The sequence below is a fragment of the Laccaria bicolor genome, genomic scaffold (genome assembly GCF_000143565.1).
Source record: "Laccaria bicolor S238N-H82 LACBIscaffold_31 genomic scaffold, whole genome shotgun sequence".
NCBI classification, from domain to species: domain Eukaryota; kingdom Fungi; phylum Basidiomycota; class Agaricomycetes; order Agaricales; family Hydnangiaceae; genus Laccaria; species Laccaria bicolor.
The window spans coordinates 477,941-490,152 of NW_001889902.1; the positions used below are offsets into that span (position 1 = coordinate 477,941).

A 12,212-nucleotide genomic window follows, 5' to 3' on the forward strand; every position below is an offset into this window, starting at 1 on the left:
CCCCACATGCTCTGATCAGAGTGTCTACAATCAGAATGGATCAGCACTGATCTAGAGGTCAGGTGACTTAATCTGCATTGATTCAACTCAATACTCAGAATTTCTTATAAAATTCACACCTAGTCAAGTCATTCATCTCAATAGATCAAATTTTAATGTATTTTATTAATGACATGAGTCTATTTTACTACATACAGTGCATATCAAAGAGGACAAGGAAGAGGGGATGGATGAGGGGGTAGGGACAAGGAAATGGGGAGGGACAGGGAAGGGGGTATAAGGAAATGGGGAGGGACAGGGAAGGGGGCAGGGAAAAGGAAGGGGGCAGAGACAATGAAATGGGGGAAGGGGGTAGGGACAAGGAAATGGGAAGGGACAGACAGGAAAGGGGGGAGGGAAAAGGGGGTACATGGAAATGGGGAGGGACAGGGAAGGGGGATGGGAGTACATGGAAATGGGGAGGGACAGGAAAGGGGGGCAGGAAAAGGAAGGGGGGCAGGAAAAGGAAGGGGGGCAGGAAAAGGAAGGGAGGGACAGGGAAGGGGGAGGGACAATGCACTTGTTGTCGTCGTGTGATGTCGCGGTGGCTGTTAGCGAGATGGGATAGGATGAAGGAGAGTCAGGGGACTCACCTTTGTGTGAACAACGAACGACGACGTCGTCATCGTCATTTGTCCGTCATCGTTCATCGTTTGGTTGCCACGTCGCTGACAGCAAGGTGGCACCTTGGTTTCCCATTGGCGGGGGCATGTCGTTGTGCGTTGACGTGGGCGTCCATTGGCATGGTCGTCATCCGTTGACATGGTGGTGGTCTGTTGGCGTGGGTGTCCATTGGCGTGTTCGTGTTGTCGTTGGCGTTGGCGTGTGTTGACGTGGCCATCCGTTGACATCGTGGGGCGTGTCGTGGTCTGTGGGTGTGGTCATGGTGGTCATCCCTCGCAGTCCGTTTTCGTCGCCTCGACCTCGCCGGGGCTCGTTTGCTTGCTGATGTGGCATTGCCGCGTTGTTGTTGACATGGTTGTTGTTGGCGGTCGACAATGTTTGTGGGCGGTGGTGGCCACAGGTGACCGTGGTGATGTGGCGTGGGTGGGTAGCGGGCGCGTGTTTATGAGGAGCAGGGACGTTGGTGGTGGTGGGAGGAGAGGTTGGTGGTGGTGGGAGGAGAGAGGGTTGTGTTTGGACAAGTGTGAAAGCCATTGCCAAACAATTGTTTGTTTGGCAATGGGCTTGTGCCAAACAAACAACAAACTGGATTCTGGCTGCATTCCGTTTTTGCCAATCCGGGGACCATTCCGGTCACAATTCCGGAATGCGGAAATTCCGCCGGAATGGTAAAGCACCGGAATGAAGAAAATAGCAGAACTCCCTGCCAAATTTCATTCCTCTGGAATCCACAGGAATGACCGGAATCCTGCAGGAATTAGGGGGGCACTAATAAGACCTCGGTGGATGACTGTAATTATAGTTTATTTATTTCTGACCGATGCCAAACAATGATTATTTGGCAACCTGCTGATACAAACACATGGCCACTCTTCTTCACCACCACCCACCATCACCACCAACACACCCATGGCGCTCACGTTGACCAGCAACAACCACGTTGACCACAAACCACGATCACGCCACGCTCTGGCGCTGACCAGCAACCACGACCACGTCGCCAATGAACCGAGTGTGGGGAGGTCCCGGCGACGCGGCAACATGTCGTCTGACAGCGACGACGTGGTAATGTCGTTGCTGTCCAGTTGTTTTTGGCCACCCAGGTGAGTAACCAGCCCCCTCACCCCTCATTCCTCACAATACAGGTGCCACGTCACCGCCAGTGACGTGGCAATCAAACTGACAACGACAACGACATGGCACCACCATCTGCGAGTGGTACCACCATCCACGACTGCCCACAACCCTCCAGACGACAACACAACCCTCCAGACGACAACAATGTGGCACCACCACAATCCACGACCACCACCATCAACCAACGGCGACCAGCACCCACAAACAACAGCCCACCGCCCACAAAACACACCCACCACCCACGAAAAACAACACCCACTGCCCACGGAACAACAACGCCCACGGAATGACAACCCAGCACCCATGACAACACTACCCCACCCCACGAAACAACGCCCAACAGACATGACACGATGCCCACCGCCCACGTTTACTGCCAGTGCCCACAAAACAATGCCCAGCACCCACAAAACAATGCCACGGACAACGATGGGATGATGTGTCCACGCCAACAACGACGACACCCACAAAGACGTGTTTACGCCAGACAATGGGACAACGTGTCCACGCCAGATGACGGGACGACGTGTCCATGCAAACGCAACCACGTCCACGCCTCCACACGACGACACGTTGTCCCTCCATTCACCCTTCCTCCCCCCTTCCTTACCCATCCACCCTTCCTCCTCCCTTCCTCCCCCTTTCCTTTTCCCTCCCCCTTCCTTCTCCCTCCCCCTTCCTTTCCCTTAATATATGCTTTATGTAGTACTATGTAGAATTATGTAGGACAATGTACCCCCTCCTTGTCCTGTATGTAGTAAAATGCATTTCCTGTTATTATGAAAGACATTAGAATTTGATCTTATAGGAAATTCTGAGTACTAAGTTATCAGGATAAGGTTGGAGTTGAAAAACACTTATTATGCTTGATTCCAGTCCTATTCCAGTGGAATTCCTGTGGATTCCACCAGAATTCCACTGGAATGACTGGATTCCTGCAGGAATAGGTGGGGCACTGTGAAGTACTGTGGGCAACTGCAGTCCATTTTCATGCTTCATATGCCTGCTGCTCAAGAGCTGGGGTTGGCCAAGCCAGAAACCCTTATCTTAGGATTGATCCTTACATGCAAGATCACTAGCAGTAATGATCTTGATATGCACTTCTATGTCGACCATGGGTGAACAGAAGTTGTTGATATTACCACGATACAGTGCTTAGTGGGCAGGTTTGAGGACAGAAAGGAGTGGGTAATAATTGACCATAGTGGAAACCTAGCACGAGCTAGCTTTAACATAGAGTGATTTAATAACTGGGTAAATACAAGCATAGTAATAATGGGATTGAAAGAGAAAAAGGGACTTTGTCTCTACAAACTTTATATTGAATGCCTCAGATTCTAATTTCTGTTTGAATTTTCTCTTGCAATACTCTGGTTTATAATTTGTATGGTATCCTTATGCCTTCTAGAATTGGTCCACACAATTTTTGGAAGGATAAGACTAAGTGCAAGAGCTTAATTTCTGTTTGAAGTCAGAAGTGAGCACATGGGATCATGGGATCATGGGACATTGACAGAAATGTATCTCACTCATTTGAATTTTCTCTTGCAGTACTCTGGTTTAAACATAGATCAATACCATCCCACTTTTGTTCCACTGCTTTTACTATTCTTGTCATCAACTTTTATAACCAGGGAACCATGGTATTTTAATCTGTTGAAGAAGAGGGATTTTAAGAACCATGGTAATTTAATCTGTTGAGCAAAGGGGGATTTTGACATGGTTCACAGGTTAAAATTCTAAAAAAAATATTACTTGGTGAAAGGATTTTTTTAACTTGTTAATCAGGGTCTAGTTTAACTGGTTATGTACCAGTACAGGTGTGATCTGTGAACCACATAAAAACTCCCTGTTTACCAAGTAATTGTAAATAACCTGGTCAGACTGAGCTGAAAATACCAGTTTTGACAAAACTAGGTATTTACTAGGTGAACAGGTGAAAATTTTTAATTACCAGTCAAACTGGGGAATTTAATCTGGTCTGGGGTGCATAGTGGGATCCCTTCCTTGCATCCCCACTTTCACTGCTCCGATTCCGGTCCTACCATCCCAGCCGATGCTGACCCACTTTGTTTCACAGGAAATGCCAAATCTCAACGACCTTTTCAAGACAGTGGAAAACTATGAAGGCATGATGATCGAATGTTCAGAACAACTCAAGGTATGTTTTTGCTGTTGTTATTCAAGGCTTGGTCACTTGGCATCTTGATTTTGCAAGGGGGTGCCAGGATTCAAAATAAGTACTGGATGTCAAAATTATTTTTAGTGGGACTTGGGCTGAACCAACCACCCAATGTAATCAGGCACACATCCATTTTAAGAAATATGATGTCATCCATGTGCCCAGCAGGCTGTGAAAACCCATTTTTTGAGCTCCCTGTCGAGCTTGAAATGAAGTTGACCATAAAACTCACTATTGGGATTGGGCTACTGAGCTGCCCACTACATTGAATTAAAGTAAATTACTTTATGGGCCTGCTGTTTTTGGGCAGCAAGCTCCAAGTTTGTTGTAGAGAAAGGTATTTCACAACATGTGATCTCAATTCCAAGTCCTATATTATCTTAGAGGTAGTTTTTGTCTTTTTTATATACAGATAGACCCAATATATTCAAGTTCATGCATTCTGGCAGTTATCTAAGCACTGTCCAAGCACTGTCCCATCGTTTTGCACTGAAATTTTGGTATGTCAAAAAAAATTAGCGGCCTGGCAGCCGAACCAACCAACCGGCCCCTGGTCTGGGATTTAAATCCCAGTACCCCCTTGTGATTTTGGTTGCCCCCCATGATGGGGTTCATGTTTGGTCATTATGAACCTTTTCTTCTGTTATGCTGTCCTTTTCCTCAATTTCACACCCCACTCTACTTTCCATCCTTCGCATTTCTCTGACTTTGAGGTGCAATGGCCATGTGCTTCACCTTGACATTCATCCCACACTCTGAGTCCCTAGATGCTCTGTTTCCCCCATCCCCTGCTTCTGCCCAGCCTTTGATACAATGTTTCTTGAGGCACAGGTCTTCACTCTTTGTCCCTTAGCTTTGATTGGATTACTTTCGTGATTCAGTGTTTATGGAGTTCAATTTCCATGCTTCATTTTTGCTCTACCCTTACCAGTACTGATGGTGCTCCCTTCAGTTGTTGAAAATCAGAAAGATTCCAAAAGGGACTTGTACAAGGAGATCATCTTCTCAAACACCATCCGGTCAATGCAGTCTGTTTCCCCCCATCTCATTGTATGTGTCTACGTAGGCTAACCAACATCGGACACAAAGGGCAATCCTCGAAGCCCTGCCACAATTTGACCTAACCCTCACACCACAAAATGACGCCCATTGCACAACCATCATGGCCCTCCCCATGCAAATTGAAGCAGATGTCCTCCAACGAGACGTTGTTGATGCCGTGTGCTCCCTCTGGCGTGACCCCTGCATCCAAGAAGCTGTGCATTGTTCCCAGGAGTTCCAGCTGAACAATTCAGCAGTGTACTACTTCAACTCGATCGACCGTCTGGCAGTTACGAATTACATCCCTACCAACCAGGATATCTTATGGAGCAGGGTGAAGACAACAGGAATTATGGAGACGACATTTAAAGTGGGGGAATTGATGTACAAGTTGTTTGATGTGGGTGGACAGAGGAGTGAGAGGAAGAAGTGGATACATTGTTTTGAGAATGTGATGGTGTCGCTGTTTTTGGTTAGTTTGAGTGAGTATGATCAGATGTTGTATGAGGATGAGAGTGTGGTATGTTTTCCCTTCCCTCTTCTTATTTCTCTTCTTGCCGCTCACACACCAATTTCTTTTTTGACAGAATCATATGCAAGAAGCACTAACCCTCTTTGACTCAATATGCAACTCCAGATGGTTTATCAAAACTTCAATTGTATGTTCCCCTCTCCCTCTCCCCTCCTCCCTCCTCCCACACTAACACCTTTAAAGATCCTATTCATCAACAAAATCAATTTCTTTGCCAACAATCTCCCCAGTCACCATTGGGTGATTACTTCCCAGACTCTACAGGTGGTGACAACTACAATGCAGTATGTGACACCTCTTGCACCACTTTGTTTCCCTCAACCAGAGCACGACTACGAAGCAGATTTATGTGCATTATGTGTGACGCAGCAGATCAAGTGTACATCCCCCCTTTTTGGGTGTTTTAAGGAAGATGACTGATGTGGATTTGGATGATAGTTGTGTTGAGTGCGATTCAGGATATATTACTTCAGCTCCATTTACATGAATGTGGGCTGCTGTAACTCAACTCAACTCTCACACCGACTTGTTGTGCTTGTTTTTTTCATTCTTCTGATTTACCCCCCAACCAAACACCCCTGCTATGATGATACCTACCCCTCTCCCTCACGTCCGTCTTCTTTGTATCAAACATGAACACCACCACCCACTGAACTTGTTGCATCCTGGTCACCCCCATCTTTTATTTAACCCCATCTTTGAATACTGTTGGGATAAGACCGTAAGTAAGAGCTCAGGCGGTTACACGTATGGGTAAACGACTGTATAAGTCAATCTCTACCTGTTGGGATAAGACCGTAAGTAAGAGCTAAGGTAGAGATAAGTAAGTAATGTATCAGAAGAAATATAAGTAAAGGAATACACACCTCAGGCGGTTACACGTATGGGTAAACGACTGAGGTGCGAAGTACGGAAAGGAGCGAGAAAATTGTATATACAGAAGTAAAAGACGGTGTCAGTAAATAGGAGTAAAGAGAGAACGTAGCATAGGTTTCTGAACCTCAACACTCCCCCTGAAACCGTAGCTCCTAAATATCGATGAATTCCATTCCCATAAGTTTGATGAGGTACTCCAACGTTGGTCGAGAGAGAGATTTTGTGAAGATGTCGGCAACGTTCTCGGATGTGTCGATTGGGACAACAATGATATCCTCGAGGTTAACGGCCTCACGAATCCAGTGGGTCTTGACATTGACATGTTTGATTTTGGTATGACCACCAGAGTTTTTAGAGAGAGCGACGGCAGCGTCGTTATCGCAGTAGACGGTGATGGGGAGGTCGAAATATTGATCAATTTCATAGAACCAAGCGCATACCCATTTAGCTTGTTTCCCAGCTTCGAAAACACCCACATATTCGGCCTCTCCGGTAGAGGTACTGACGCGCCTCTGAGTTTTCGCTTTCCAGCTGACTGGGCCTCCAGAAGATATAAAGACGAACCCAGCGGATGATTTTCGACTATCGGATTCGTCGGCGTATGATGAATCAGAATATCTGAAGGGTTTGATAACCCCATCCTTCCGGTAGGTGATCACGAGGTTACTGGTTGTTTTGAGGTATGCAAGGAGGTGTTGAACGAGTTTCCAGTGCATTGGTCGAGGATCAGATGCATAACGCATTAGTACCATGACAGAGAATGCAATGTCAGGTCGAGTCCCATTGGCAATGTGGTTAAGCATTCCCAACGCGCTCCTATAGTCCTTATCGCACATAAATTCAGAGTCGGGAGGAGGAATAGGTGTAGGCTGTGATTCGACGAGAGTGATGCCTGGAGGGAGGGGCGTATACTTTGGGTTAGCGTTCTCCATTCCGAAAGTAGCCAAGGCCTTCATGATGAGCGGCTTTTGATGGATAGATATGTCGCCAGAAGGGTGGTTGACGATCGACATGCCAAGGACTTTATTAGGTGTGCCTAGATCGGTGATTTCGAATTTTGCTGCAAGTTCTCGTTTTGCCCTTTCCATTGCGGCAACTGAGGAAGATCCTGCAGATACGTCGTCGGTGTAGGTTGACGAAATGGTGTATCCCTCGGTAGTATGTTGGATCCGTACACATGGGTCCGCTCGAGATTGGCGGTGACCGAGTTCAGTAAATGTTTTGTTGAGTAGACGAAACCAGTTATTGGCGCCGTCCATGGTTCCGTATATCGTAAAGTTCATGAGTAGAACAGTGTCGATGTTGGGGATTTTGTAGTGGTTTTCGAAACCCTGTGGAATTTCGAGATAGTTAACTCCCTGGGGTTTGGAGTTGAGGTATGCTCCAACGAAATCGATAAGCCAGAAATGGAGCTTCAAACTTGCAATGAGCGCAAACAGCATCCGAACTGACTCATACCTGGCAACCGCGGCAAAGGACTCATAGTAATTTTCTCCAAGCTTCTGGGAAAAACCTTTGACTACCCCACGGGCACGTCGTCTGATGAGACTTCCTTGTCCATCAACTTTTAGATCATATACCCACTTCCCTTTGATGGTTTTTACACCAGGGGGCCGGGGAACTGCAGTAACCACCCCACGCTCGTCCCATCGAGCGATTTCCCTTTCCATGGCTGGGAACCATAGGTGACGTCGACATAAATCAAACGCCTCTTCGAATGTCATCGGGACAAGACGATTTAGTGGTTCTGGAGGGAAAGCGGCATTTAACGCAGTGTGCGTAGAGTCGTCTTCATCGGTGTCTTCCAAAATAGGAATTGAAGCGTCATCTTCTTCAGGTGGAGTTCCACTCTTAGCTGCAATTCTTGCTGATTGGCGTGATGCAGGGGGATAAATGATTCTGGGACGAGGGACATGTTTTTGAGGTTGGATAGTAGTATCTGAAGCAATTGGGTTGGCAGGAACGGTGGGAGGAATAATCGGGTCGTCTACAGTAGAGGTAGGCTCGAGAAGGAAATCATAGTTATTGTCGCCGTCGTCCTGGTGGAAGTACTCCCCCTCAGTTGTGAGGGTGCGGTGTCCAAGACCTTCCTCAAACTTGACATTTCGGGAGCGGATGATCTGGCCCGTCTCTGGGATCAAGATCCGGTAAACGCCTCGGCCCTCGATTCCGATCATTCTGCCCTTTTGCCCCCGTGCGGCTAATTTGCTTCCGCCCTTCTCAAAGGGGATGTGCACATATGCGATGCAACCCCAGACTCTGATATGTCCCACATCCTGTCTCTTCGCCGTCCACGTCTCTTCAGGGATTGTACCTGGATGTCGACTTGATGGCAACCGATTTTCAACGTAGTCAGCGAAAGCCCACGCCTCGGCCCACCATTTTGCCGATAAACCAGCGTCGATGAGCATTACTCGGACTGCACCAGTGGTAATTCCGATAGAGCGTTCAGCAGTGCCATTCGACGAAGATGAGTATGGAGCTGTTGGGACCATGATTAGGCCTGTCTCACGAAAGTATTCTGCCCACAGATTGCTCTTGAATTCTGGGGCGTTGTCAACTCTGACAAAAACCATGTGCATATCGGTGATCTTTTCACTTTCACCCTGATAGGTTTTCAACGCAGTCAGAGTCGTCTCGGATAAACGGTTGGCGAGGAAGTAGGTTTTTCGGTGGGCTGATCCACTATCATGGAATTTCATTCCGTATAGTGATCCACCATGAGATTTGACTCGAGACGGTCCCCAGATGTCGATATTGGTGAGTCTCAGTATTTTGTTTTCGACTTGGACATCGTCGTCGTATGGGCGTCGTTTCTGATTCCCGAGAATGCAGTCCTCACATTGTCCAATCACGACCTCGGATGTAATTTCAAGGCCGTCAACGAGTTTCAAAGCTTGTTTCACCCTAGTGACCCCGAAATGGGCGAATCGGCGATGCCATGTAGCAAGGTCAGTAGGACTCCGAAGGGATTGGGCTGTGAGGGCGGTCGGGATGGTCATTGAGAAGGATCCGTTTACAAGGTATAGTCCATTCTTGAGAACTCCACCGAAAATCTCTGATTTTCCTTTATAGAAACAGACCTTTTGATCTCCGAATACAGCATGCCATCCTGCGACGTCCATTTTGCTGATGGATAAAAGGTTGGCGGTGATGTCTGGTGCGTGAAGGGCATCACGGAACGTTAAGGTATTTTCGACGTTATTGAAAACCACTTTGATTTCAACATCGCCCACCCCCAGAATCGAAAAACTGGCGCCTTCCTTCGACGACTGACCAGCCATCTTTTCCAAAGTCTTATAGGTCTTGAAGACGTCATGGTTTTTGAAGAAATGCGTGGTACATCCAGAATCCGCAAATGAGCACGACGAGATGGAGGGTAAGATTTTGCTAGCAGCTAAAGCAACCTTCTGAAGAACTGACTCGTTCTCCTCCAATAGTTTATTGACCTCGTCACTGAGGGTAGCCGATAACGCGAAATGTCCGCCGGCGTTTACTGCACCATCGATGGTCAAAGCGAAATTTGCTATAGGTGAAGCGGTCCGTTTTCCTTTCCACCACGCTGGGTATTGACCCTGCTTTCCGCCACCCATTTGGAAACAGTCATTGATCAAGTGGCCAGTCTTTCCACATGTAGGGTTGGCGCATACGAGGTGGGATTTATTTGGGTTAGACGAACCCCCAGGTCTCGCTCGGAGGCCATGAACTTCAGCCTGGAGAGCGTGGACAGTCGCCTCTAGCGCTTTAACAGAGTCGAAGGCGGGGGTAGCGGTTGTTTTGGTTGTCTCAGATGCTCGGTTAGCGAGACGTTCCCCATGGGAGGTGAGTTTCAAGATAATTTCGCTCAGATCCTCCTTATCGTATAGATTCGATATAATGGGGTCCCAGGACTCGGGGAAAGAGTCGAGGAGTTTTGTGATGAAGCGTACATTGGTGATTTCAGCACCGGCATCATTAGCGGATTTTCGCAGTGCGCGCATTTTCTCGATATGGCCGTTTTCTCCTGCAACTTTCATTCCCTCTTCGAATTTGCAGTTTGCTAATGCCCTTTCCCTCATATTCCTAGCCCTATCGCTTGCGCCACCATACTGCTTGGCTAGCAGGGTCCAAGCCTCATGCGCTTTCCCATTTGGGTTAACTCCTGATCCAGCAATATCTATCAGATTGATCAAGATCGACGACATCGCGGAGCTCTCGTGGAGTTCGTACGCGGAGTTCGTACTCGAGCGCTAACAGAGTTGTGGAGAGTGCAGGGGTAGGACCTGATGGTTTATCGGCGACAGGCGCGGGTGATGATGTTTTCGGTTCAGTGGATGGGTTTTCTTCGTCTATTACCTCCTGGGGGACGACGATTTTGTTCTCCCAGTATTTAAGGTATCCTTGGGGTTTCCCATGAGCAATCATAAGTGTTTTCCAGCTCGCGAAGTTCTCATATCCACGGCAGCGTTGATCCTCGGGCAAGGAGAAAGGGATCGATGTATTGTGACTTCCAGACATGGTAATAAGTCTTGTATTGGGTCGATAGGGGATATGTGTGTAACCAGTATTCTTCTGAAGATTTAGGAGCGAGCGGGGCCCATAACCTGTTGGGATAAGACCGTAAGTAAGAGCTAAGGTAGAGATAAGTAAGTAATGTATCAGAAGAAATATAAGTAAAGGAATACACACCTCAGGCGGTTACACGTATGGGTAAACGACTGAGGTGCGAAGTACAGAAAGGAGCGAGAAAATTGTATATACGGAAGTAAAAGACGGTGTCAGTAAATAGGAGTAAAGAGAGAACGTAGCGTAGGTTTCTGAACCTCAACAAATACCATATCTTTTTTCTCTTTCAACGGTTTTTTGAGTTTTTTCTGACAGCCTACCACACCACACCATCCTTTCTTTCCCTTTTCCTCTTCCTCTTTGTTACTACTCTTTGTGGTAGCCAGTTGGTTCGGTGTTGGTTCAACCCTACGCTACCTTCTTATGTCCACCTTCCACTTCCTTCTTCCAAGTATGCAATTGGCTGCCCTCTGTCTCTATATGCTTACTCCCCTCCCCTCCCACCTCCAGACCTGAGACTCGCTTGCGCTCACTTGCGGTTTTTTAATATCTCTTTCTCTCTGTTTTGTTTTATACCTCAATATAAACTCAACACAATGCAATGTACTTGGACATTGTTGAACCTGACAGCACACCTAGAACATCCCACACAAAGTACGCCTATAGTTTTGTGCGAGTTTAAGAACAAGAGGTTACACGCACAGACAGAGGTAAGTGTGAGTCTGAGTCGGAAGATGAAATTAGTCAGGAACTTCGAAGGGTTGGACCCTTGGAACTTAGGAGCCCCAAGAACCCGAGTCAGGGTCCGGTACAGAAGCGTCAAGATTAAGGGTCTGTCCAGCAGCAAGAATCCATTTTCATTTTCATTTTCATCTTCATTTGATGGCTGACAAATTGGGTTACACACCATATTGGGCAACAACAATAACTGGGCTCCTTGCACAACCCACATTCCGTTGTTATATTTTCTATGTACAACACAGTAGGTTTCTACTGTCAGCTATAGTATGTATTTCGTTTCAATTTGTATTTTGAAAAAATCATGTATATTTACTTTATTCATGTAAATTACATACAACCAATCTTTATTTAAACTACCTACTTGTTGGTTTTGCACCCATAGGCTGCTGTGATGCTTATAAAAAAGCCTATGGCATAACTTGATGGGTAAGGAACAGGAAACTTTGTTATTTCTTCTTAAATCATTTCTGTAAGAATTAATTTTGACAGCAACAG

At 46.9% G+C, this 12,212-nt stretch overlaps 1 protein-coding gene across 1 annotated transcript; it reads right to left on the minus strand.

The window, feature by feature from the left end:
- Nucleotides 1-789: 789 nt before the first annotated feature.
- LACBIDRAFT_331119 (uncharacterized protein) lies at nucleotides 790-1,197 on the minus strand (the record flags this gene model as incomplete). Its single annotated transcript, XM_001885480.1, has 1 exon — nucleotides 790-1,197. One exon carries the CDS (start codon nucleotides 1,195-1,197, stop codon nucleotides 790-792), a length of 408 nt encoding a protein of 135 aa, XP_001885515.1.
- Nucleotides 1,198-12,212: the final 11,015 nt, after the last annotated feature.